Source organism: Drosophila takahashii, chromosome 3R, assembly GCF_030179915.1.
Source record: "Drosophila takahashii strain IR98-3 E-12201 chromosome 3R, DtakHiC1v2, whole genome shotgun sequence".
NCBI lineage: Eukaryota > Metazoa > Arthropoda > Insecta > Diptera > Drosophilidae > Drosophila > Drosophila takahashii.
Genome location: NC_091681.1, coordinates 33708535 through 33735246, shown reverse-complemented (window position 1 = coordinate 33735246; position 26712 = coordinate 33708535). Strand labels below are relative to the sequence as shown.

Genomic DNA, 26712 nt, shown 5'->3' with positions numbered 1-26712 from the left:
ATTTTATGAATTTTTCACTTTGAAAATATGGTAAAAGAAAACTACTTGCCCGAATTCTTTGAAACTTTGGCATAAATTAGTTTAATGTATTATAAAAAGGATTCCAAACTCAATTTGGTCATTTTCTTAAAAAAGAAAAACGTATTTTTGGCCAAAAATCTGATCGGCTGGCCCAGTGTGCTTTGTGCCGTATGATGTTTACAAATGTGTATATTTTCCTGTCAAATATGAGAGATTGCAGATTCAGCTTTTTTGGCGATCATAATGGAAGAAGTTAAGTATCATAAGATGCATTTTTAATTACAAGTTATTACCAATAAAATGTATTGAACTTTGCAAATAGTCAGATCTTTACGACTACTTTGCTTCAGGTTTTATAAAGTAGTCATTGTAACGGACATTTAAATTTGAAAGAGTACTAAAATCTAAAATGACAGAGTTCAGTCCCTGCTAAATATCAAGTCTTAAATAGTACATTGTACAGCACTATTATAGATGGCGTGTTAGTAATGGCAAAAATCCTAGCAATGTTTTGAACCATGCACCCATTAATTCGAGCTAGGTGAGCTAAATGACTTTTACGTTTTGAGTACGTTGCTAATTGCCATTTTGAGTCCCTTATTTTTCGGTGGAATTTCCGCCAGATTTGTTTTTCAAATTCGTATACGTATAATTCACACGTTAAATGACATCTTACGTTATGAGAGTGCTGCCAACTCTGTAAATGCTGCTTTTTTTTAGCCCCTTATTTTCCGCGGTATTTCCCCGCCACAGTTTTTGTTTTTGTAAATTCGTTACGTATAACTGACACTTACGTATAACTGACACTTACGTTAAATTACACTTACGTTTTGACAGTGTTACCTAATTCGATAACTGCTGCCTTTTTTAGCCCCTTATTTTTCCCCTATTTTTCTGGTATTTCCCCGCCTGGCCCCACAATTTTTGTTTTTGTAAAATTGTGGGAGGGTTAAAAACCGCGCGTAGAAGCTGTAATTTTATTCCTGGAAAATCGTCGTCGGCGCTGACCGTGGCACATCGCAGAGTTAACAAACGCAACCGAAAGTATTACCCCCAGCAACCCGGACAACTGTCAACGCAGGGTCTGAAAATAAGAGTTAAACAAAATATTAAGCCAACGGAAAGGAATTCAAGGAATTAAAAATGTTCTCACGACCCAGGTAAGCTTTTTTCGCAAGGACTTTCGGCGAGCAGGATGTGTGAGTGTGTGGGTTTCCTACGTTTTGAGGGCGGGAATTATGCAACATTTCGCGATTCGGGACGAGGAACTGCCCCAGCTGGTAGCCCAGTGACCTAGTCATTCGGATCAGACGAATCGCCGCCAAGGCGTCGGTATATATATCATCCCCTCTTTTGCTTTTTTTTCGTTTTCTTTTGCGCAGCTTTCAGTTTCACTGGGGGCAACACAAACAAAATTTCACACAGGGATTTCCTAAGTGAGAAAGGGACAGACTGAGATTGGCACATGGCCTGGCATTGACCCTTCATCTTCCCTCCCGCTCTCGCGCGCACTTCCTCTTATTCGCCAAACAGCTGTTTTCAAAATTTTCACTTTTCCCTTGCAGTTGCATAAGAGTTTTTGAATTTACCTCTGTTTTTTGGCTGCCAAAACAACAAACAGCTGAAAAAATCAATGGGATACACAGGGAGAAATATGTTTTGGAAAATATTATAATATTCTGTTTTAAATTAGCATATCTTTGAACTACAAAAAAGCTGTTCTTTGAAAATTCTCCAACATTTTTGATAATAAGAATTTATTTTAATATTTCAACTTAAGTATTAAATTCCCTGTGTAGCGAATAAGCAACACCTTCACGTCCATGGACATGGACATATCATATATTCGAAAGATGGTCTGGCAAAATTCTAAATTTAGTGTGTATACCGAAAAAATGTGTGTTTTGTTTCGCCATTGTAAGCGTTTTTCGTTGCCAAGTTCATCAAGAAATGTTTTTCAGCTGGCCCGCTATATTCTGCCTCTCTTTCCCACGCAAACCGTTAGCAAGAATTTCGGCCAATAAAAAAAGTGTAAGAGTTTAATGAACTCGGCCCGCTTTTGCCTTCGAAACTCCAGTTTTAGGGGGGGAATATATTCTTAGGGCTTATTTTTCGGACCCTAAAAAATAATTAATGGTAGCCGCGCGCTCGCACTCATAGATATAGAATAATAACACTCGAAGGCATTTACGACACGCACTTATTCCGTGTATTTGGCTCAGATACAGATATGCGAAATTGTTTAGCACTTGACGAGCTCATGTGAGTGCCGTTCAAACAGTCCGAATGGAAATTGACGAACGATGGCGTTACCTAAACGATAATTATCAGTCCGGAGTGCTCGGAAGGGATCTCTGGGGCCTCGTCATGGGGTTTCCAGTTCGGCGCACGTCATTAACCGGTTCCAACTTGACCAAAATCCGATACCAGCCCACTCCCCCCGAGCATGATTTCATCAATGAACCACTAACTCAAATTAGTCACACGCCTCTGTCTCCGCATTTGCCTCTCTCGTAATTAGCACCATCTAATGGAACTGGAAGCTAGCAAAAATATACACATCGTGTAACAGCAGGGGTCAAAACTATAGGGGTAAACCTGTAGAAAATAATTTAAAGGCACTGCAAACACAAACGGTATCATCAGAACTTGTTTTTAATTAATTGATGGTATATTATCAGACCCATAATTTATTTTTGTAAGCCCTTCATTACAAGTAGTTGGCCAATGTACTCTGTAATCTAATCTGGCTGAGTTCTATTTCAAGAACAGAATAACATTTTCAAGTTCAATGATTTGTTTTGTAACTCAATCAATGGTACACTCTACACTTAGCAAGGCAAAAATTAGTTCCTTCAGTTGTCCGTAATCAGAATAGTTGTCCGTACTGAGAATAAAAGATAATGTTCTTGTGTTTTCGTAATATATTGTGGTAGTTACTTATGAAAGAATACTTAGAAAAAAGAAAACCCAAAATAATTACATATATTAAAAATATTTTTACATTTGATGCTAGCTTTATAATCGTTGCTGTGGGTAGATTTTATCGTGATGTTGCCAGGCCATCAGTCCCCCTTATCGCCGGCGCTTTGAATTCCGGGGGACAGCTGTAAACAATGCGGCTTAGTTTCCTTCTTTTTTGCTTTTCATTTTATATTTTGGCGTGCCCAGGGCGCGGTGATAAACAAAAAGCAGCTGACGTCGACCTTGAACATGGCTTTTTTTTATTCCGTGTGTGGGCGGGGGGTGGGAAACACCTCCCCCAGGGGCAATGTCAAGAATGTCAGAGGGGCTGCTCCACGATCCCCTCTCAAAGTCAAGAGTTCCCACAGGGGGTGCTCCACAATTGCTGTGCTGATAAATAACACACGTAATGCACTTTTGCAATTTGCAGCTTGTGCGGAACTGTGGGCAAATTGTGCCGATGCGGCACTTCAGCAACAGGAAAAACTACAGTGGCAGCCGCAACAGTTCCCGCCGCCCGGCATTATCATGAGGTGGTCGGCGATATCATCTGCCCCTCCCAGGTGCGGGGAATAGACCACATCCGTGATCCACGACTCAACAAGGTAAGAAAGTACTAGATAGATTTTATAATATTTTATACAATTTTCTTTATGAATTCTGAAATAATTTAAATGGTTTTTTCTGATACGTTTCTCTGTAAAAATGAATCATAGGGGAGTTCACTAGCCTTGATACTGTGGTAATTTATCAATAATAAATTTGTTTATCACAAGAACTTGATTATTTATCGCGATATTAAACGTGTTTAGCTTTAATAAGCAAAATGTTTGTTTATCACTTAAAGATAACACTAATTTTGCGATGAATTACCATTCTATTTCTGTTTGGCATATACTTAAAAGTAGAATTTAATATTATATCATGACTAATTTCAAATACTTATCGTTCATATTAAAATTAAAAATATTAAGCTGTTAGAAACAAAAATTTTTAGATTTTTCCATGGTTTATTTTTACTTTTAATCTTTAACTTAATCATACTCATCCTGTTTTATTTTTCTAGGGCTTGGCCTTCACCCTGGAGGAGCGCCAGACTCTCGGCATCCATGGACTGCAGCCGGCGAGGTTCAAGACCCAGGAGGAGCAGCTGCAGCTCTGCAAGATCGCGGTGAACAGGTACACGGAACCTTTGAACAAGTACCTCTATCTGAGCGATCTGTACGATCGTAACGAGCGGCTCTTCTTCCGCTTCCTCTCGGAGAACATCGAGGATCTGATGCCCATCGTCTACACGCCCACAGTGGGTTTGGCTTGCCAGCGCTTTGGCCTGATCTACAGGCGTCCCCATGGTCTGTTCATCACCTACAACGATCGCGGACACATCTTCGATGTGATGAAGAACTGGCCGGAGCCGAATGTCCGTGCCATCTGCGTGACGGATGGCGAGCGCATCCTGGGACTGGGAGATTTGGGTGCCTGCGGCATGGGCATTCCCGTGGGCAAGCTGGCCTTGTACACGGCTCTGGCCGGAATCAAACCCCACCAGTGCCTCCCCATCTTGGTGGACGTGGGCACCAACAACATCGATCTGCTGGAGGATCCCCTGTACGTGGGTCTGCGTCAGAAGCGAGTGGTTGGACGGGAGTACGACGACTTCATCGACGAGTTCATGGAGGCGGTGGTGCAGCGTTATGGCCAGAACACCCTCATCCAGTTCGAGGACTTTGGCAACCACAATGCATTTAGGTTCTTGGACAAGTACCGCAACACCTACTGCACCTTCAACGACGACATCCAGGGCACAGCCTCCGTGGCCGTCGCTGGATTGTATGCCTCCAAGCGTATCACCGGCAAGTCCTTCAAGGACTACACCTTCCTGTTCGCCGGTGCCGGTGAGGCGGCCATCGGCATCGCCGATCTCACGGTCAAGGCCATGGTGGAGGATGGCGTGCCCATCGAGGAGGCCTACAACCGAATTTACATGGTGGATATCGACGGTCTGCTAACCAAGAGCCGCAAGGTGGGCAACCTGGATGGCCACAAGATTCACTACGCCAAGGACATCAATCCCATGGCCGATCTCGCCGAGATTGTCTCGACCATCAAGCCCAGTGTAAGTTTGTATATAGAGCCCTGCGTGAATGGATTCAATGAATTATGTTGAATTTTATGTTTTATATGAATGAATTAATTAGAATTTTGAGTTTAATAGAATTGAATGAATTTGAATTTTGAGTTTAATAGACTTAAATGAATGAATGGAATGAATTGCGAAATAATTCAAACGACAATTTCTTTCGAAGAAGAACAGTCCATTATTTTGTTATAAATAAATTTTTTGTTCTCAAAAGAAAGCACAAAAAAATCTGGCAAATTCAAAAAATTCATAAAAATTATTCATTTATTCATTCAATTCGAAATTAAATTTATTTCACATAGAATTGAATTAAACAAATGAGAAATTTCATGGCATACTATAATAAAACAAAAATTTAATGATTCACGCAGGGCTCTAGTTTGTATGCCTTTTCTTTTACAAATTTTGCTAATCTCCATCTAATCAACAGGTGCTTATTGGTGCTTCTGCTGCTGCCGGCATTTTCACACCTGAGATCCTGCGCACCATGGCGGATAACAACGAGAGGCCCGTGGTGTTCGCCCTGTCCAATCCCACCAGCAAGGCTGAGTGCACCGCCGAGGATGCCTACAAGCACACAGATGTGAGTTTGTTAAATCTACCCATTATAGAAGCTCCCTTTAATGAGATTTCTTTTTTAACGACAGGCTCGCGTCATCTTCTCGTCGGGCTCTCCCTTCCCACCGGTGCAGGTCGGCGACAAGACCTTCTATCCGGGACAGGGCAACAACGCCTACATCTTCCCCGGCGTCGGTTTGGGCGTGATCTGCACGGGCACCCATCACATACCCGACGAAATGTTCCTCATCGCCGCCCAGGAGCTGGCCAACTTCGTGGAGCCCAGCGACATTGAGCGCGGATCGCTGTATCCTCCGCTTTCCAGCATCCGCGAGGTGTCGATGAACATTGCCGTTGGCGTGACCAAGTGTGCCTACGATAGAGGTGAAATAAAACCCCTTTTATATAAAGAAATATTTGACTAATTTTATATTTTTCTTAAGGCCTGGCATCCACCTATCCTGAGCCGCAGGACAAGCGCAAGTGGCTGGAGAACCAGCTGTACAACTTCAACTACGAGAGCTCCATGCCGGCTTCTTGGGTCTGGCCGAGGATGCCCTACATTAAGACTCGTGAATTAGTGCCCACAAAACTCTATGGAAAACAAAGTGATAATTAATTTCTCTCTATTTATTCTAGGCGAAGAAAGCCCGCTCATTGCCGCCATCAAATAAAAAGCATTAAACGCGTTCAACTGATTGATGGCACCGTTCTGTTTTGCATCTAACACACTCTACTACTTCCAAGCGTACACCATCAGCACCAAGCAACCAACCAACCAAACCAACCAACCGACTACTAACAAGCCTACTCTCTAGACTAGATAAATTTCAAGTGCTCACTTTAAATGTTTGTTGATCGATCCGTTGGCGCCCGTCGTTCAGTCTCCGTTTCGAATATCTCCCACACATTGTTGACTAAAAAAGATGATTGCAAAATTTGTTAACAATACCACTAGACCATTAGTCGGCGATGTGGGGAGGTTTACGAACTGTGACATAAGCGACGGAGCTGTCGGATTAATTCTTAAGTGTATTTTCAAATTGTTCATAGTATTATATATGTATGCCGTGTTTTTATATTTGTATAAATTATCATGTTATTAATTTTGTGATACCAAAGTACCGATATACCGATACCAAGTGACGACAATGACTGTGACGATGACTACGCCTCTAAAAAGAAAAGCAATTACGCAGTATTCTATCCTATCACTATCCTATCTGTATTTAATCTGTGCTATGTTTATGGTTTGCTGTAACTTAACCACCCCGATTGGCTTTGCAGTTCCATACCCTCGCCGCTTGCCATAACTCTCTCCCTGCATTCTCTGTGCATTTTCCCCAGCTTCCCAAACTGATCTGCTCTGTCTACCTACTACTAACTACTGACGGCGGCATAAAGCGAGCTCTAAAAGCTATATTTTTATTATACCAAATTCACGCTTAATCACCCACCCGAAATTCGACAATTGATTGATTTATCTATTGCTATATGTTCCTTTCGTTTGACAAACAGAGAGCGAGGAACTTATGTAAATTATCGAACCCCCCCAACAAACCTTCGACCGCCTAGAAAAATTGGCTAGACAGCAGAGCTAACTGCTTCGAGAACTGGTGAGAGCAACACAACCAAACCAACCAACCATCCAACCGATTCCACATGTAAAACAACTCAATTCGCTGCCGTTAACCTCCAACTATCTAAGTTAAAGCATTATGATTTCTATCGTTTAGTTTCCATATATATATAATATATCGTAGATATATTCGAGTGACGATTATGTTTTGTTGTTGAGCCATGTCTGATATTTATTAACGCAATTAAGCAGCTTTGTTATAATTTATTGTTACCAAGGTCGAGCTAAAGTATCAATAACTAGAAAACCTATCCCTATAATGATCGATCGGACCGACTCAGCCATTGTACCACTGACTAGATGATGATGATGTGCGATAAACAATAAAATAAAAACACAAGTTAAATCACTCACACTTCTGCTTAATGGGATCCTTTAGAACAAGTATTTGCTCGAGAACTTCAAGCCTCTTTGTTTTCGGAGCTTTTTGAGCAGAGAGATTCAGGTATTTTTTTCTGAGAAAGAGAGTCTGAGATTTAATTAACTCGTTTTGTCATTGTCTCGTCTCGGGAAGTATAAACAAATGTTTGATAATATTTGGATATTCCCATAAACGATTGATTGTTAATTCCGGATCACAGTGAGAGATATTGTGATAGCCCAAAAATACTGAGAGATTTAAGCTCTGATTTAAACTCGATTTCGTTCTCTCATCGCCTGGAGGTATAAAACGCAACTTCTCAGCTAGCTATCTCCCAGTCGAGCTTGAGACGTCTGTTTGCCCAGAATTCCGCATCACACTACCGGTTCCGATCAGTCCAGATCAGCGATTCCAGCGAGATGATTGGCAGCAGCCTCGTCGTCATATATGGCATTGCCCTCGTGTCGTCGATGGGCGTGCAATCTGCCCGAGCAGGTTAGAGGAATTCTCCGAATCAGAATCAGAATCCGAGTTCGAATCCCCCCTAGTGCAATGCTAATATTGATGTACATTACATGGGTCAGATTACGCCGACGGATGCCAAACACCTGACGGCGACCAGGGCCAGTGCATGCCCTTCTCCTCCTGCCGGAACATCGAGGAGCGGCTCCAACAGGCCCAGAAATCCGGACAGAAAGTGCCGGCGGACTATGCCAGCTATCTGCAGAGGGCCTCCTGCGGGGAGTTCGATGGTGTGGTGAGTTGAAAAAATTTTTACTTAATTCTGAAAGCAAATGTCTAAAGATCAATCAACAAATCAATGTCAACATTATCTTTAATCTATGTATATGTACTTTGTGTTCAAATCAATTGAATCAAACGAAAAACCCCCTTTGGAACATTATACATATATGTATGTAAATTCACACAGTTTAAATACTGATTATATTAAGTGCACATTTAATAAATTAGAATTTTATAGCTATAGCTATAGTTCACACCACTAGCTGGTTTAATAAAACTTAGCTTATTTACATATAGAAAGCCATTTAAATAAAGTGTCAGTTTCGTTTTTAAAGCGAATAAAACAAGACAGAATTTTTATTGGTCCGTATATCAAATTAAATACATTCTAGTAACTAACTATAAACAAACAAATTCTCAGGAAACGTTTAGTTCAAGATTTCTGTTAATAATTAAAATGTTTATTGTATTGTTTAAACTCGTATTGATGATGCTTTCCCTTCCAGCGTCATTTCTGCTGTGCTTCCGCCCAGATCCAGCACAATTCCAAGGTGATGACCCTGTTCAAGGATGAGAACTTCGACTGCGGCAATTTCCTCAGTCAACGAGTGGCCAATGGCTACGAGGTGAAGCTCTCCTCCAGACCCTGGATGGCCCTGCTCCGTTACAATCAGTTTGGGGAGTCCAAGTTCCTCTGCGGCGGCGCCATGATCTCCGAACGTAGGTTTTCCATATGCAGAATATGATAAATTATTAATAATAATATGTATACTTCAATATAGGCTACATCCTAACTGCTGCTCACTGTGTCCATGGACTTCAGAATGACCTGTAAGTAGATGAATCCATTCTTAAAATATTAAATATTATTAATCTCTTCACTTTCTTAACCCTTAGCTACGAGATTCGCCTGGGTGAGCACCGCATCTCCACGGATGAGGACTGCCGGCAGCAGGGACGCAAAAAGAAGTGTGCTCCGCCGGTTGTGGATGTGGGCATTGAGAAGCACCTGGTCCATGAAAAGTACGATAACCGTCGCATTATGAACGACATTGCCTTGCTGCGACTGAACACAAGTGTTCCTTTTCAAAGTAAGATTATTAATTGAAAACCTCTTCATGGATATTGCTAATTAAATATTCCCTATAGAACACATCAAACCCATTTGCCTGCCCATCACGGATGAACTGAAGCAGAAGGCGGAGCAGATCAGCAGCTTCTTCGTCACCGGCTGGGGGACCACGGAAAAGGGTTCCGCCTCAGATGTGCTGCTCCAGGCGAATGTGCCTCTCCAGCCGCGCTCCGCCTGTTCGCAGGCCTACAAAAGAGATGTGCCCTCCACGCAGCTTTGTGTGGGCGGTGGTGATCTGCAGGATTCCTGCAAAGGTGACTCCGGTGGTCCACTCCAGGCGCCCGCCCAGTACTTAGGCGAGTTTGCCCCCAAAATGGTCGAATTCGGAATTGTGAGCCAGGGTGTCGTGAGCTGTGGACAAATTAGCCTTCCCGGTCTGTATACCAATGTCGGAGAGTACGTCCAGTGGATCACGGACACCATGGCCAGCAATGGCCTGTGAGGAGAGTCGTCAGTTTTTTAGAGTGTACCTTAGTAATTAGTCCAACCCAAAAATATAATATACACATATTTGTAAACTCATTTGTCACCTGCGGTTTTATTGGGAAATGCGGTTTGAATAAAATAATACCTGAATGTTGAGGTACATATGTTAAAGATACTGAAATTTATTAAAATATATAGGTGTGTTTTACATATTAGAAGTCTTGAGAACAAGTCGGGATTTCTTAAAATTTTTACATTTCAATGTAATGTAGTAATGTCTCTATTTTCAAATCTCAACTATGAATCATAAACAAATCTTATTATTATTCAATGGCTTTCGTTTGATTATAAACTAAGCTTAACTAAGACCGGCTAATAATTTCAAATTTTCTATGAATATTAACAATCAGAATTATTGTGCAATGTGACGTATGAGTAATATCGCTCTTTAACAAACTCTTGAAGTAACATTGTATGTTGCCTAGGGGGCTAAATAGCTTTAAGGGAAATAAGTAGGCATTGTGCCATTAATCAATCGCGATAATGTGGTTAATATACGAGTTCAATCGATTCAATGAACCGAGATAAGCTTCGACTTGATTATTGTTTATGTTACCCCATGAGATTACTTATTAAATACTCAAGTACTATGGCTATTAACAATCGGAACTTTATAGGGCCCTGATTTTCCGACCTATCCTAAGTGACGTGGGCTTTAAATTTAGCAGGATCTTGATTGCAAACCACAAATTTCGGGGGGTTTTTATTTTAGCACGCATGGCGCAGTGCTGGGAATTTCTGTTCTGGAAATTCCATGTTACACATCATATTCATATCCAAAGAACGGGTTTCGATCCGGCGACCAGGTAGCCCGGCGACGATCCGTACCATGGGCGTAGCCAGGTGAATGGGGGAATTGGAGAGCATACTAATTGAGTAAAAAAGTACCGCTTTTAATGGTTGTTTAGCCTCAGCCCCACCTGTTGAACTTTATTGACGCGTGCCAGTCCCCGAGACACGGCCAAAGATCGACTTGTTGGACATTCATGGGGATTTGGAGGGGTAGAGACATGGAAACTAGCCGAGAATGGGAGAGAGATCAATTGGCCAGGGGGTTTCCTGGAATTTAAACGCTTTTCCCACGCTCCAAGCTCTACGATCGCTTTTTAGTCGATCGCTTTCAGTTCAATATCACTAGTGATGAAACTCATTTTTCATCAATGCTCAGTACCATTATGCTTTAATTTTTAAATATTTCATTATAATATTAATATCATTAATTATAGAATAAAATAATGATTTCTTAAAAAAATTAATTATTTAAATAAGAGAAAGCAAGAATAATATAAAAGAACATACATACACTAAGAGAACCAATCCAATGTGGTTTTAAATCATATTTAAAAAAATCGAGTTCACCGAAAATCATAAGATATAATTTTCTTAATTTGGGAACTTTTTTATTTTTCAGAGAAAATGAGTAAGAATATTAATGAAAATAAACATCTTAAAAAGTTGTAGTTCATAATAGTTTATTGTACCTGGCACCAGGTAGTAAAGTAAACAAAACTGTGCCCCCTCCGACTATCACTATATAGTATAGTATTTCAGACCCACGACACTATAACTTGGTATGGTAGCTAATTTCTGAAACTACTATATCTACTATATCTCTTGTGGAAGTGCCGCAAAAACCTGTATCGGCGATCTGGGATTGCGCTCAGCTATTGATCATTAATGCCGTTCGGATTGAATTGACTTGGCTTGGCGCTTCCCCGAGCACGCGAATCCGAGCTACAAAAGCTCGGCACACGACGAACTGCGGTTCATTGCAAGTTGATCTGTTCAGCGCACACGTTGGAGAACTTAATCGTGATCGGGAACAGCATCTCCATCCGGACTTAAGACAGGTTCTAAGCAATACCAGGAACACCCACCACATTTATCACTGATTACAGCAATCAGGCAGGATGATATTTACGGCGATTCTAAGCTTCGCAGTGGTCGTGTGCCTCTTGCCGCAGCTGGTTCTCAGTCGTAAGTTTTTATAGAGATTTATCTTCTGGGAGGTGTTAAAAACTATATTATAACCGACTTACAGAGAATAGTTGCATCACTCCGAACAAAGCAGTTGGCACCTGCATAAGGTATCAGGAGTGTCCGTTTGTGCAGAATATTATCAATCTATACGGACGTAATATACCACGGAATATTCATAGCCAAATCGCTCAGATGCAGTGCAGAAGCACTACAAATACTCAAGTAAGTTGGTAACAGATCTATTTAAAAATGTTTATTTAGATTGAACAAAATATTTATATTATTACTACTTAAAAAAATCAGAATTTAATAACAAATCCAATTTGATTTACAGGACTTCCATCTTTGTTGCCCCAATGAAGCCACCCCGCAGTCGTCATCCAACCAGGAGTCCCAGCGAAAGGTTGTGCGATCGGAGAGTGGTAATCTGAACCGGTACGATCGACAGGGTCTGCAGCTGCTGAACTCGGTGACCAACTGCGGCAACAAAGGCAATCCCAAGGTCAGCGGTGGAAGGACAGCCAAGCCAGGAGATTTTCCCTGGGTGGCCCTGCTCAAGTACAAGATCAACGCCGATCGTCCCTTTCTCTGCGGTGGAAGCCTTATCAGTGAGCGCCACGTCCTCACCGCCGCCCACTGCATCATCTCGCAGCCCGAAGTGTAAGTACAAAATACTCTTAATATAAAACTGTCTTTATTAATGCATAGGGCTACAGCGTCTAAATTTTTTGATAATATTTAAAATCATAGTAAAGATTTTTGTTTGGATCTGATTTAACTAGTCATTGATATTGATTAAACATTTCCTAAGGTGATAAAATAATTTCACTCTGATACTGGCATTAATATTGTCAATATGTTTGTATCTTTAGTATATATTAATTTTTAAATATTGGTAGTATATGTAGGTAAACCCAAAATAAAAGCGATATGAAACGTACTTGACCTGGTCGAAAAGGGTATTTCATGTAAAAACGATATGGGAAATTTACATGACCATATCGATTTTACGGGAACATGATTTTTTTTGTGTGTATGACTAATAACTGATGACTAATTTATGCAAAACTTGTCTGTATTACAGAACTGCAGTTCGCCTGGGTGAGCATGACCTGGATTCGGAGGAGGATTGCCACTATTTGGGCGGCACTACCCGCGTCTGTCTGCCTCCCTACGAGGAGTACGGCGTGGAGAAGATTCGTGTGCATCCCAACTACGTCCATGGCCAGATCGGATACGACATAGCCATCATCCAGCTGAATGGAGTGGTTAAGGAGAAGACTCATATTAAGCCCGTGTGCCTGCCCATCGATCCGAAGTCCCAGGAACTGGCCTATGACCAGAGCTTCTTCATCGCCGGATGGGGCGGAACCGAGCATGGCAGTGCATCCGCCAAGCTGCAACAGGCCCTGGTCACCCGGAAGAATCTGGACGAGTGCCGGCAGTACTACAACAAGGGTGAGGTTAGTCAGAACCACATTTGCGCCACGGGATCCGGAATCAAGCACACCTGCCGCGGAGATTCCGGTGGCCCGGTGTTCTTTACGCATCGATTCAAGAACAAATACCGAGTGGTTCAGTACGGCGTGGTCTCCTTCGGCAACAGTCACTGCGGCCAGAACAACAATCAGCCGGGAGTCTTCGCCAGCGTTATCGACATGCTTCCCTGGATCACCCAGAACCTGCAGTAGACGCCACCTGATACACACTTGATTTCAAAGAGACCACCTTATTTATATCCTTAGTCCTAAGACCCCTTGCCATAGTTACTCTAATGGATTCCCTAGCTTTGTAAATTTATTTAATACACGATGTAAGCAGCAATAATCAAATGGAATTTGCTTTTCTCGGTTTGGTTAAAAAAAGGGGTAATGATAAGGGGATACTTTATAACTTAGAAGAAGTGGTTTAAAAAACTTTATTTCCAGAGTATCGTGTTCGAGATAAATCAATTTAAATCGCTTTAGTGTCGCCTTTCTTCTTTTTCATTCTGAACCGATTTGGATCACTTTTGAACAGAGAAAAATATTTCGGGCACAACACACTTTCCTGTGTTCTAAATTTGGAATGTCATACCTCGCTGAGCTCGAATTAGAAATTATACTCCAAATATGGAATGTCATAGCTCGTTGAGCTCGTAATATAATCAACCAGTACCACCACTCAAGCCTAAAAATTGAAATTTTAGAATTTTTTCGCAAAATATTAGAAAAATTAAAGATTTGGCACGGAAATAAATTTTGTCTAATCAGGCGGAAAGTCACGTGGATCATTTGAAAGTTTGTTAGCTGTTCAAAACCTGTACATGTTTTTAGTTTTTGACAATTTATGGCCAAGTTACAGCAAAGAAACACTAAGAACATTTTTTACATTTAGGTACATTTTCAATCCGCATTTTGATATTTATTTTGAAAATATAAGATGGTACACCAAATTTTTAAATAGTTTTTACTGTTATTGATGTATTAAAAAAATTCCATAGCAGCGATAATGCTTGAAAATTGTTTTCAAATGCCAAAGATATGATTCATACTTTTTTATGAAAAAAAAAAAAATTAAAATGTAATATTTTTTCTTACTCGAAAATTACATAGATATTAGTCATTCTACTAAAAAAAAATCAAGTGATATAAATTTTTTCTCAATCGTACAATGCCTCTTTCGAAAAGACGCACTGGTGCATGAACTACTGACTCATAGGTATTCAAATCCGGAATAAATTAAAAAAATGCACTTCCCTTGTTGCAATCAGTTAATAGATGACGTCTAGTTACCACTTAAGTTGTAGGCCCCAATCTTTCGAATACAAAGATCACTCCGTAGAGTCGTGATTTCTCAGAAGCTACGGAATTGCAACCATCATAGTCATTATTACGTTAAACTCTTTTCAATATCGATTTAAACTGCAACTTTTGATCGAATTAATTAACCAAAGCTGTGAGTCAGCCCCAGATGTAATTTCTTTGGTATGCTATAATTTGCGGTTAGATGCTGCATTAATTGTGGCAACCCATCAAGATTATATGAACCTTGTTTTGTTTATAAACAAGTGATTCCAAACTAATCCCAATCGATTAGAGGCAACACCATATACGTGGGGCTCAAACTAACCGGCTAAAATGGACCCTAAGCAACCACAATCGCGGATCTAGGGAATAATATTCGATTAAGCAATAATAATATTATCGAACGGCCTAAATTGGACCTTAAACAACCACAATCGCGGATCTAGGGAATAATATAAGCTTCAGCAATAATAATAATGAAAGAACAGGTCCGTGGTTCAGTCCCTTTCAGAAATTGACTAAAGAGGATTACTAAGAATTTAACCTCACTAATCTTAATGTCCTTATCGGGTATATAAATTTATTGAAGAAGGGTGCAATGCTCAAAAATTATTATGCAGTAGATACATAATTTATCTAATTTGATAGCTTAACTCTTAAGGTAGCTCGAATCATAATCTGACTCCTGTATTAGAACCTGTATAGATTTCTAAAGTTGTCTGGATTGACTTGGCGCTTTTCCGAGCACGTGAGTCCGAGCTAAAAAGCTTGGCACACGACGATCTGGGGTTCATAACAAGTTGATCAGTTCAACGCGCTCGTCAGAGATCTTCGGGATCTCCAGTAGTATAAACAGTAGCATCCGGAGGTAAAACTGGTTTGCAACAATAGCAGGTTAACCTCCCACATTGATAACCGATCACTGATCACAACAATTAGTCAGGATGGTAATTATGATGATTTTAAGCTTCGGAATGATGTTGTGCGTCTGTCCGCAGCTTGTTCTCAGCCGTAAGTCATCATTAGATTTTGTAACTTTGGAAAGGTGTTTACAATTTAATTACCATACAGAGAGCAGTTGCGTCATTCCAAACGGAGCAGCGGGTCATTGCGTAAAACACGAGGAGTGTCCTTTTGTGCAGAAGATTATCGGGATCTTCGGCGATAATATACCACTTTATATTCAAAACCAATTCAGTCAGATGCAGTGCAAAACTAATGTAAATACGAAGGTATAATGATGGCAAACATTATGCTAATGCTTTAAAAAACACTTTTGTTTACAAAACCTACTTCATTTATAGGAAATCCATATTTGTTGCCCTAACGAGTCTGTCGAAGACGATTCTAAGAGTAAGGTCGTGCGATCGGAGAGCAAAAATCTGAATCGTTACGATCGACGGGGTCTGAGGTTGCTGAACTCGGTGACAAATTGTGGGATAAGACGTCCTCCTCCCCTGACCGTAGGTGCGGGCGGGAGGACAGCCAGACCCGGTGAATATCCTTGGGTGGCACTGCTCAAGTACAAGATCAACGATCTACGTCCCTTCCTCTGTGGTGGCAGCCTTATTACCGAGAGACACATTCCCACCGCAGCCCACTGCATCATCTCGCAGCCTGAAGTGTAAGTTTTAATTTTTTAAGATTATGAAAAAAGGAGATATATTAGATGAATGTCAAAAAAATAAAATAATAATGATGAGAATAATTAAAGTGACTTTAATAAGATTTAGTATTTGTATTAAAAGGTTACTAAATAGAATATATCTGATGACTAAATTTCTTGAATATATAGAGTTGCGGTCCGCCTGGGCGAGCACGATCTGGAGACGGAGAAGGACTGTTACTTCTTCAACGGCAAGAAGCAAATTTGCCTTCCAATGATCGAGGAGTACGGCGTGGAGAAGATACGAGTGCATCCCAGCTACGTTCATGGCCAGATCGGTTTCGACTTAGCCATCATCCAGTTAGATCGCGTGATTGACCAAATATGGAATATTAATCCCGTTTGCCTACCCATCGATAAGCAATCCCAGGAACTGGCCTATGACCAAGGCTTCTTCATCGTCGGATGGGGTGCAACTGAGAATGCGACTTTTGCCCCCCAACTCCAAGAGGTCCTGGTCTCGCGGACTGATCTGGATGAGTGTCGGCAATACTACAACAAGGACGAGGTGAATGACAGCCACATCTGCGCCACGGGAACCGGCATCAAGCAGACTTGTCGTGGAGATTCCGGCGGACCACTGTTCTTCGAGCACCGATTCAAGAACATGTACCGAGAGATACAGTACGGCGTTATCTCATTTGGAGGAAGTTACTGTGGCCAGGAGCAGAATCAACCGGGAATCTTCGCCAGCGTCATCGACATGCTTCCTTGGATCACACAGAACCTGCAATAGGCCTATATGTTGGACTAAAGTCATAGTAAATTGTACCGTTCTAAATTTATTTAGGGGTTTAAAATTAAAGTTGTAATAAATTTAAAAATTTTAAGACAATTATACAAATTTCTTAGAATTCATATTGTTAAAGCTAAGCTTCAGAAAGGGTATTTCGATTAATTTCCAAGCCAATTGAAATTGTTTCTTAATCAAAAATCTCTCAATAAAAAGGAGACTTTTCAGAAGCTTCAATCAGATACCATACCATTTATTATTCTTGTGAGTTTCATAAGATCTGGACTAAGAATCAAATTATTTACTAACTTAATTTTAGTGTTAGCACTTTTAAAACAAATATGTATGTAGCTGTTTGCAATAACTGACCTACGCCCTTGATAAGACCGATATGATAAATGATTTCCAGGATGTCCATTTAAATAATCACCAGACGCGTCTGTTTCATGTCGGTTTTAACATTGAACTAAATCCAAGCCCATAAAACAGGGTAGTTATTTTAATGTGGGCCAAGAAGAAAACAATGGAAAGATGGATATCACATATCGCCTATTGTTATTGAAAGCTCACCGGCGAAAAGGACACGAAAGAAAAACTTGGTCAAACAGTTTGGTTTTTTCCGCAGGATAGTTCACAATGCATTTTAGCCGCTTCAACGGTTTTTTACTAAAGATGTGAGTTATTATATATTTGGTAGTTTCCGCTATAAAGCTTACTTTAATTTAGGATTCTCTACTTGGTGACCTTTTATCATACGCTGCCCTTCTTTGCAAGTGTCTCCATGTCTTTGCTCAACAGCTATCTCTCCTCGTCGGTCTCCTTCAATTTGGATACGATATAGTAAGTTTGAAATCGGTAAAAATAGATTTAATAATTTAATTTGGTTTAGTTTGAACTGGAACTCTACTTTTCCTGCAATTACTGTGTGTGAAATATACAATGCCGAAAGGATCTGGGATCTGAGTGATTCAAATTTTGGGGTAGAGCACGATATGCACATGGATGACTTTATTTCGGAAATTGTATTCTATCGAGGGGTCTGCAGCAGTTGCGAGGATTGCTCCAAGATGCGATGTCCTGCCAACTTTACGGTGCTCGTGGATGTGGTGGGCTGGAATATATACCTAGTTTTATCTTACAACAAATATAATCCCAATACCTTGCAGTTCCGTTCCAAGTGCCATCAGTTACTGCTGAATTGCACTTATCTAAACGAACTTTTTGACTGTTGCGATCAATTTCTGCCGCTGCCAACGGAATATGGGTTGTGTTACTCCTTCAACTCGCATCAGGCTCGCAAAGTGTCCCATGTCCAGTTCACCAATAACCGGATGACGGGTCCGGGACATCTAAATTTCCAAGCTGCCGCCGATATCCAGCTTTATGTTCATGCTCCCATCGATGTGCCTTACCAGTTTTCCGAGGGCATGATCAGGGAAACTGTGTTACTGGGTCACTACAAGGAGCTGATTCTGAATGTGATAGAGGTGCACAACGACGAGAGTGTCCAGGATTTGAGTATGGAGCAGCGGCGATGTCGCTATGGCAATGAGCATGTGCCGGAAAGGCAGGGAATCTACGAATTCTACAGCTATTCTGGTTGTGTGGTGGAATGGTAATAGTCAACCATTGGAAAACTTATTTCATATATATTAATTTTATTGATTATATTAATATTTCCAAGCACTGTGCTTCTCCAGCTGGATAACTGTAACTGCACCAGCCATTTTATGGCCACTCCCGGCCAGAACTACCTGCCCGTCTGCGACTACCGCGGGCTGATTTGCCTCACCAGGATCAGGGATAAGATCATGACGGAGCGAAAATCCTGCGAATGCATGAGCTCCTGCGAGGAGCCGGAGTACAACATTATCTACAACTCGGCGGATGAGTAAGTACATTTATAACTTAAATTGTATATATACAAAATGGATTTTAAGTTCCCTTTCCAATTGCCAGGGATGACGAAGCCTCAGATGATGTCTCCCAAATCCGAGTGGCTCTGGTTGAGTTGCCCACTCAAAGATATGTGCGTCGCGTGACCAAAACTATCCTGGATTTCTTGAGTACGCTACAAAGTCATAAGGGAATAACTATATAATTTCTAAACAAAAGACTTCTCTATTAGTTTCCCTTGGCGGTCTGGTTGGCCTGTTCTTCAACACATCCGCCTTGCGAATCGTAGAGGCCGTTGTTATCTGCCTGCGATATAGAAAAACCATGGTGAATTGGGTTAGACGCTTCTTTCTTGGCACGGTTAAATATTTACAGATCTTGGACCAATCGCGGTGAATCACAATAATATCATAAACGTTAAACTATAGTTGTCTTTCTATGGGGAGTATAAGTGGGCAAGGCAAGGGTTTTTTGTACCGGATGTACATAAATGATATGGGGGAGCTTAGCTCCGTGCCATTTTCTGTGCCACATAGGCTGCATTTTCCGGGGAGCTGTGCCAAGTGGCTGGCGTCACAAACTGCAGCAGGGTGTGCAGATAGTCCGGCAGATACATGAAGCTGGAGAAGATCACCAGGGCGAGCATAAACAGAAAGAATCCATCTGGTCAGGTGAGATAATCCGGATTAGATATTGGTTTTGCCTGGAATCTTCGGTACTCACTGATCAGCTTCCTTTCCCAGGGCTCCAGCATGTTGATGCAGGTCACCAGCTCGTACTGGCGGTAGGCGTGGCTGGCCAAGTGCTTTAAGTTCAACATTTTGGAGTTACGGATGACTAAAGTCCAAAAAGATTCGCGTCGCAGGAAATCAAATAGTAAACAAAAAACATATGTTGGGCAGTGCTACCAGATCAATTGATTTTTCCACTTTAACAGCAGCTAGCCTTTGACAGCTGACTGACATAACATTGCCTGTTAGCTCATAACATTGCTGTTAAGTCATATGGCGCGTTTGTTTTGATTATTAATTTTTAGGAACCAAAAACATGGAAAAAGGTGCATCTGTGTTCAGCAAAACTCCTAATTTGTTCAATAAATCCTGCTGGGACATCTCACAACGTGCCCCGAATAAAATCCTAACGGGAAATAGAGCCTTGGACAAGCATTTCGGAGGCGGAATTGCCTTGGGTCAAATCATAGAACTCATTGGCAATTCGGGCACTGGGAAAACTCAAATGTGGTGAGTTCTTTTGTTAATAAGTAATAATTAATGATTAAATAATATATTTAATAATAGTTTACAACTGTGCCTGAATGTACAAATACCCAAGACTGCTGGTGGATTGGAAGGAAGTGCTTTGTTCATAGATTCTCGGCAGGATTTTCATCCGGACAGATTGCTAGGTAAGGTGAAAAAATACACTAGTTTACTAACATGTTTTAACGAATTCTACTTATAGGTTTAGCTCTGGACCTTGCGAAGCAATATAAGCACAAAGTACCAGAATTCAAGGCCCTCGAAATGTTGAAAAAAATCCACCATGTGAGGTGCCCCAATTTAGTTCAGTTGATGGCCACGGTTCTCAGTTGTCACAGACATATCGCCGATCACCCAGATGTAATATTGATTGTATTTAATATTTACCTACCTATTATGACTTTACTAGAATTCTACAATTCTAGGTTTGTAAATACCTTGAAAGAAACCTCTTCGTCAAAAACCGAAACGTTAAATATATCTTACTCAAATTTATTACTTAAAATCACAACTGTCTTTTCAGATTAAACTGATTGTGATCGACTCCCTGGCATTTTCCCTGCGAATGCTTGAGGATGGCGCCCAGCGGTACGAACTGCTCCTGGAACTGCACGAAAGCATGAGGAGGCTGCAACGTCAACACGAATTGGCCGTGAGTCTTTAAAATCCGATCCATTTCCTTTTGCTTTCATAATCCCGTCCACCGACAGTGGGTCGTCACCAATGTGCTCACGCATCGCTGCTTCAGGAGTCAGTTCCGTGTGGTGCCCGCCCTGGGGGAGATGCATTCGCACCTGATCAACGAGCGCATCTGGTTTTCGGGCAGCTCTGAGCTTCACCTGGGAAAGTCGTGGAGAACCAGTAGATTAATTAAGGAATGCGATTGAAACTGCATTCGATTGGCTTAAGACTCAGATTCACTTTTACTTTTGGTCGATCTTAAGCATTACTTTGAAGGCTGTTTAGTTTTAGCTTTAAAATTACTTCTTATTAGAGCTTAGAATTAAATGGCTTGTAAATATGTTAAAGCTTAAGAAAAATAATAATATGAAAATATATACCTTGTTGTCAACGCTGGTAAAATAAAACAAGGTAATAACATGAGCAAACGATTCACATCACCACTAGTAAAATATAATAAAATATATATACAATTTATATAATATAAAATATAATTTTTTTTATGTTAATCTGATAAGAAGAGGAGCAGCCGCATTAGCATTGGAAAACAGGATCCTCAGGCGCTTGCCATAATTCCCATTGGCACACAAAACGGACCCACAACTAGCGCACACCTAGCCAGCTGTTGGCTGTTGGCACTTGCTAAAAGCTCCTCCTCCGGTCACCTCCGCTCCACGAGGACCCCGATGCTATCGATGGCGCAGTTCCAGATTGACAGGCGAGCACCGCCTGATTTATGCGCGCGGCGCAGGAATGTGGCAAAGTGTAAAAAGTGTTTACACATACGAACGGCGACACCCAAACCAGACTGCTGCTCTCTAGCCCGGCTTTTGATTATACACGGATAGAAATTATAGTCATCTAAGAGGCAAAGAAATTTATTATACTAAAAATTTAATTTTAGTATTTTTGAGATAAATTTGTATATTAATTTGTCTGCGTTTGTAAAGGACTTTGTGGAAAAAGCGGACATCTTAATCTTATATTTATAACCAAGTATATTTATAATTATTTTAAGATTAACTATTTAGTGATTTAAATTAAATTAAGATCTTTATTAAATACAATTTATTTATTGTGGAAAAATGGTAATCGAAACTAAAATTTTAAATAATTCTTTTATTAAATCATGGTTATATTATGTATATTCAAAATATTTTGTAGAATTCATTTCAAGGTTATTACTTAACATACAGAATTGTTTTTACTTGCATATCACGTCAGTTTTGTAAGAAAAATAGTTTTTTCCAGTGCATCCCTGAGGCGAACACGGAGCCCCGGGCAGCAGCTAGTCACGCATATGCAGCGACAACTAATTCAATTTCCACTTGCCAGAAGGAGGCGGCTGTTTAGCCGAGTGTGCACGCCTAATTGGTAATGCGATCGGCTTTATTGAGGCGCTGGAGTCGAAGCCTTGGCTCTACCCATACAGCTCAGCCCCACGGATCTGAATCGGTGGATGTGACTGGTGGATGGTGGATGGTGCCTGTTGCAGTTTTCTGGTGCTGGTGCAGTCACAGGCTATCGCTGTCGCTCAGCGCAAATCCCATTACGTGCGATCCGTTTCGAGCCATAAACATGTAACAGCTGCACACCCCTTCTCCTTCACCTTCTCCTCCGCCACACTTACCACCGATCCCACCCGATCCTAACCGAGTTTCCTGGCTTCCAGCGGCGCAACTTGTCGCTCGAACTTAATTGCCTCGGCTGCGCTTATGACTTTCGTGTGCAATGCATCCTCATCCTCATCCTCATCCACATCCACATCTGCGCTCTTACTGTGACTGCAGCATTAGAAAGTAACTCCAGCCGGGGCGAAAAGCTATAGCTATCAACATCGGGCTCGCATCGTCTTCGTTGTCATCGCTCGCCTGTCGCGGAGTTGCTGGCGCTATTTTCGACACTGCCTGGCCCGCCATAAATTTCCGACTGCCCTGCAATGCACTCAGGTCGCAAAATTAGAAATAGTCTGGCTGAAATGGGTGCACAGAAAAAAGTTTAAGATTCGATCAAAAATAAATTTTAATATTAGATAACTTGTATCCCTTTATATCTTTTAGATTTTGGCAAAGGTTCTTGTATATTGAAATACTGAAACGTTTTAAAATTAAAGATCCTAGAATATTGGAAGACTAGAACAATGAAATCGAATCTTGGTAAGTTTTATAAATATTAATATTTATTAAGTTGATCCTTAAAATCTTCGAAAATACAAAATATTTATTATTAAAAGTTATATTTTGAGCATTTATATTATTTTAAAAATAAGTTGTTTTGATTCTCACAATAAATTGTAAAATTAAATTCGAAAATATTATATATTTAACACCAAATCTGAGCTTGCCAAAACCAAGTTAAAAAGTTTAATTATTAGAATCAAGGGAGTACATAAAATTTCTCCTTGTGTGGGTAATTTACTAAGCTGGCAAGTTGAAAGTCCATTTACCATTTTCCATTTCGTACGGGTTTCAATTAAAACAAAAAGCAAAAAGCCAACAAACATTCCGTTGCCGAGCATGGCCTGGCAATTTGGCCACGACCTCGTGCACCGGCAAAGTTCAGGCCCAGAGTGGCTATATGGCTATGGGGAAGGCGATGGCGATGGCTAATTCCGCAACACCGCGCCGCTCCGATGGCAGGCACCCGATAGCAAGAGCCACAAGCTCCAAACTGCAACCTCCAAACACTAAAAACTCCAGGAGGAGCCACTCTGGCCGTGAGATAATCAAATGTTGGCCAAAAAGGATTGCACTCACTTCGGTTGCCGACGACGCCGACGTGGCTTATTGTTCTGAGAAATTGTTATTAATTGAGTTGTACGTTGCACATGGCTTTAAGCTTCGATTTACTTGCTTTTTTTTATTTTTTATCCCAGTGGGTGGCCCTTTAGCGTCGGCCATTGACATACTAAATTGGCCTGGTCCGCTCATTTGCCCAATTTAATTTGGCCTGGCCATCAATAAGCCACCGAGAGCTGCCATCTCATTTGCATGCCCGTAATTTATGCCCATCAATTAGCTGATTAATTTATTTGGCGTGGAGCGAGAGCGGAGCATCATGCTCAAAACGCTTGTCTAATTAGACAAATGCGCTACATTAATGTCGCCTCTGACATTTATAAAGCGTGGTTCTGCCGCAGATGGGTGATTTTTCACTCGCTTTATTTTGGTTCCTCTTTCTTTTTTAAGGTGGTTTTTCGGGGGTTTTGGTAAATCAATTAATGACCCCCTAAGAGGGGTTAAATTGCCAGTGGGATTAACTCCTAATGTTTTGACATTAAAAATCAAATTATTCATTTTCTATTTCGGTTTTTTTTTTGGTTGAGGAAAGATTATAAACTGGTGGGTAAAAGACGTTTTGTTTTATGATTAAGTAAAGTTCCTACAAAATTATTTTAAATTGTGAATTAAACTTGCTTGACAGCTTGAATACCTTTTCATTGATATTTTAGTGATTTAAAGATTAATATCTTTTCCCACAATACTAGAAATATTTATTTGTACATAAATAGATCCCTTCCCTTGGACTTTCTCTTGGACGTTTACCAGGTCTATTAGCCAATCAATCCCCCACCTAAATTAGTTTATAATGTTGCTTATAAATGCCACTTGTCCGGCAAGACGCGGATGTGCCTGGATGTGGAATCTTGATCCAGTCGCAGCGTGTTTCTCAGCAGCGGCAATCTTCGCCTGTCGCCGCTGCTGGGGGAAATGAAAATATTTTAATTAAAACACAAACTAAACGTTTACTGCTGGCGATGTTATCCGCCGCATTCATACAAATAACAACGACAAGTCTAACCTGGCTACCAGTTGGAGTCGCCAGGAGCTCAGTGTTGCTGCTGCTGCTGCTGCGTGCAACAAATACGGCAAATGTTGCATGTAACAGCAGCAACATGTGTCGCACAGCGCCTATTTGAATATATATCAAATCAGTTTCAGATAATTTTCTATAACAGCTCGACACACAGGCAAATGGACGAAACATTTGTACGAGTTCGTTGTCTAAGTCTTTCGTTTTGCTGTGTTTCTCCTGCTCTTTCTGCTGCTGCCTTTGCGAGTGCATATTTTACGCGCTGCATTGTTGCAAACGGATCGGGGGCCTCGAAATTAAGTTGTTTTGCATAAAAGCGCCATAAAAAGGCGCAGCCGCAGCGGCCGAGGCAGCAATTGTGATTAGAACGACACGACAGGCACGACATGCGACATATGAGACCCCGCTGCATTTGCTGCATTGGCAGTTGCTGCTGCCTCAGCTGCTGCTAAGGCCTTACTTATAAGGCCAGCAATTGCTGCTTGCGGTCGAAAATTGGCGACTCAACACGAGCGACGTATGTCATCAAATGGCACTGCCATTAGCGATCGCCAAAGAGATCCTCGCAGCAGCTTCCTTTCGGCCTTCCAGTAGGCAAATGCTAGGTACCCAGCTCCTGAAACCCCTTGGCTATTATCAATTTAAGTTGGCTAATTGGTTTCAAATTTATGGACCTGTATTTGATATTTATGTCGTCTACGACGAGAGGCTGTGTGTGCCTCGCAATTTCGCCTGTCTGCCGACCGGCCAAGTGGCCCCGGATATATGGCTATATGGCCATGTTTCGACCCAATCCAATCCGATGCGAGGCGAAGCGACCGTCGCTGCCTTGGCATGCTGCAAACAACGTAATTGGCTTTCAATTTGCTGCAAATTGTTGCAACAGCCACGACAACGGCGCAAAGAGGCAACCGAGAAACATATTTAGATTATAGACGGATAAAGTTTATGTACGTTCTGTTCTGCTGGCCGAGGCAACTTTAGCCGGCCTCTTTTGCTGCTGTTCCTGCTCCTACTCCTCCTGCTTCATTCCTCCATAATTCCAATGAGTTATATGCCCATCATGTGCGCTCCTTGGCCCTTCAAAGTTGAAAACGTATCGCGCGTTAATTAAAAAACAGCAACAACCACCGAAACATCAGTGCAGCTCTCGGGGCAGGAAAAATAATACAGAAAAAAGCGCCAAAAATGCCGCTAAAATTTTCGCTCGGCTGCAGCGGTTCGAAAAGGGCGGCTACCAAAGTCCCAGGCCTTTTGGATAGCACTGTTCAATAACTAAATAAAACACTTGAGCCGCCGTACACAGAGAATAAATTTAATATGCCAGCAAAAATAGAAATATATTTCGTTATATTTAAAAAGGCAAAAAATTACATAAGCTTCCCATTTTTCCTTACACCAAAAAGCAACCGATTTTTAAAAAACTAACCTATCAATTAAAACCTTTGAAAAAAATAAAACTATAATTTAGTTTTCCTTTAAAATATGTTCTTTATGGTGCAAAATGGATTGCCTATATTCTCGATTTAAAAAGTTCATCTTAAAAACCGACTTTTTTCCCTTGACTAATCCAATTCGACCTCAATCTGTCGAAATCTAAAGCAACATTTTTTCTTTTTTTGTCTGTGCATTAACGAATATAAAAGAACGAGAGGCAGCCACAATCAAGCGAAAATTCCTGGCATTTTCTGCTTCATTAACAACACACTCTTACGCCACAGAACCCGGCCATTTCGTTTTGTTCGAGCCGAGTTTACCGCTGACGAAATTTACGCACGTTGTGGTAAAACCCGCCACCCCTTCACACCCCCTTTAGTATCCCCAGTTTCTGTATCTGTATCCACTCCTTTCGG

General features: G+C 41.1%; 7 protein-coding genes across 10 annotated transcripts; 6 read left to right on the top strand and 1 right to left on the bottom strand.

The window, feature by feature from the left end:
* The first annotated feature begins 943 nt into the window (after positions 1-943).
* Men-b (Malic enzyme b) lies at positions 944-7668 on the top strand. Of its 2 annotated transcripts, none has more exons than XM_017156402.3 (7): positions 944-1181; positions 3416-3590; positions 4052-5101; positions 5556-5708; positions 5773-6067; positions 6127-6291; positions 7202-7668. In XM_017156402.3, exons 1-7 carry the CDS (start codon positions 1165-1167, stop codon positions 7219-7221), a joined length of 1875 nt encoding a protein of 624 aa, XP_017011891.1. In that variant the 5' UTR covers positions 944-1164; the 3' UTR covers positions 7222-7668. The 2 variants fall into 2 exon arrangements, with proteins under 2 accessions (XP_017011891.1, XP_017011964.1); XM_017156475.3 differs by having other exon boundaries at positions 945-1181; positions 6127-6255; positions 6323-7668.
* A 346-nt stretch (positions 7669-8014) lies between these two features.
* On the top strand, positions 8015-10081 carry grass (Gram-positive Specific Serine protease). Its single transcript, XM_017147984.3, has 6 exons — positions 8015-8178; positions 8268-8440; positions 8934-9147; positions 9210-9258; positions 9325-9518; positions 9577-10081. The coding sequence occupies exons 1-6, from the start codon at positions 8103-8105 to the stop codon at positions 9999-10001; spliced, it is 1131 nt and encodes a 376-aa protein (XP_017003473.2). The 5' UTR covers positions 8015-8102; the 3' UTR covers positions 10002-10081.
* Positions 10082-11801: 1720 nt separating this feature from the next.
* Positions 11802-13851, top strand: LOC108061803 (serine protease grass). The gene is made up of 4 exons (XM_017148236.3): positions 11802-12022; positions 12087-12247; positions 12360-12685; positions 13110-13851. The coding sequence occupies exons 1-4, from the start codon at positions 11956-11958 to the stop codon at positions 13714-13716; spliced, it is 1161 nt and encodes a 386-aa protein (XP_017003725.3). The 5' UTR covers positions 11802-11955; the 3' UTR covers positions 13717-13851.
* Positions 13852-15888: 2037 nt separating this feature from the next.
* Positions 15889-17213, top strand: LOC138913322 (phenoloxidase-activating factor 3-like). Its single transcript, XM_070216598.1, has 3 exons — positions 15889-16043; positions 16116-16435; positions 16607-17213. The coding sequence occupies exons 1-3, from the start codon at positions 16014-16016 to the stop codon at positions 17211-17213; spliced, it is 957 nt and encodes a 318-aa protein (XP_070072699.1). The 5' UTR covers positions 15889-16013.
* A 633-nt stretch (positions 17214-17846) lies between these two features.
* Positions 17847-19513, top strand: ppk31 (pickpocket 31). Its single transcript, XM_017147275.3, has 7 exons — positions 17847-17884; positions 17937-18050; positions 18100-18316; positions 18377-18825; positions 18895-19101; positions 19170-19276; positions 19339-19513. Exons 1-7 carry the CDS (start codon positions 17847-17849, stop codon positions 19500-19502), a joined length of 1296 nt encoding a protein of 431 aa, XP_017002764.2. The 3' UTR covers positions 19503-19513.
* LOC108062444 (serine palmitoyltransferase small subunit A) lies at positions 18921-20020 on the bottom strand. Of its 2 annotated transcripts, XR_011419397.1 has the most exons (3): positions 19830-20020; positions 19480-19769; positions 18921-19412 (listed from the first exon to the last, which is right to left on the bottom strand). XR_011419397.1 is itself a non-coding variant. In XM_017149165.3 (2 exons), exons 1-2 carry the CDS (start codon positions 19924-19926, stop codon positions 19612-19614), a joined length of 255 nt encoding a protein of 84 aa, XP_017004654.2. In that variant the 5' UTR covers positions 19927-20020; the 3' UTR covers positions 19439-19611. The 2 variants fall into 2 exon arrangements, 1 of the variants encoding a protein (XP_017004654.2); XM_017149165.3 differs by lacking the exon at positions 18921-19412 and having other exon boundaries at positions 19439-19769.
* On the top strand, positions 19993-21423 carry spn-D (spindle D). 2 transcript variants are annotated; one of them, XM_017149594.3, is made up of 5 exons: positions 20086-20347; positions 20405-20511; positions 20568-20725; positions 20889-21017; positions 21076-21423. In XM_017149594.3, exons 1-5 carry the CDS (start codon positions 20154-20156, stop codon positions 21250-21252), a joined length of 765 nt encoding a protein of 254 aa, XP_017005083.2. In that variant the 5' UTR covers positions 20086-20153; the 3' UTR covers positions 21253-21423. The 2 variants fall into 2 exon arrangements, with proteins under 2 accessions (XP_070073759.1, XP_017005083.2); XM_070217658.1 differs by lacking the exon at positions 21076-21423 and having other exon boundaries at positions 19993-20347; positions 20568-20790.
* Positions 21424-26712: the final 5289 nt, after the last annotated feature.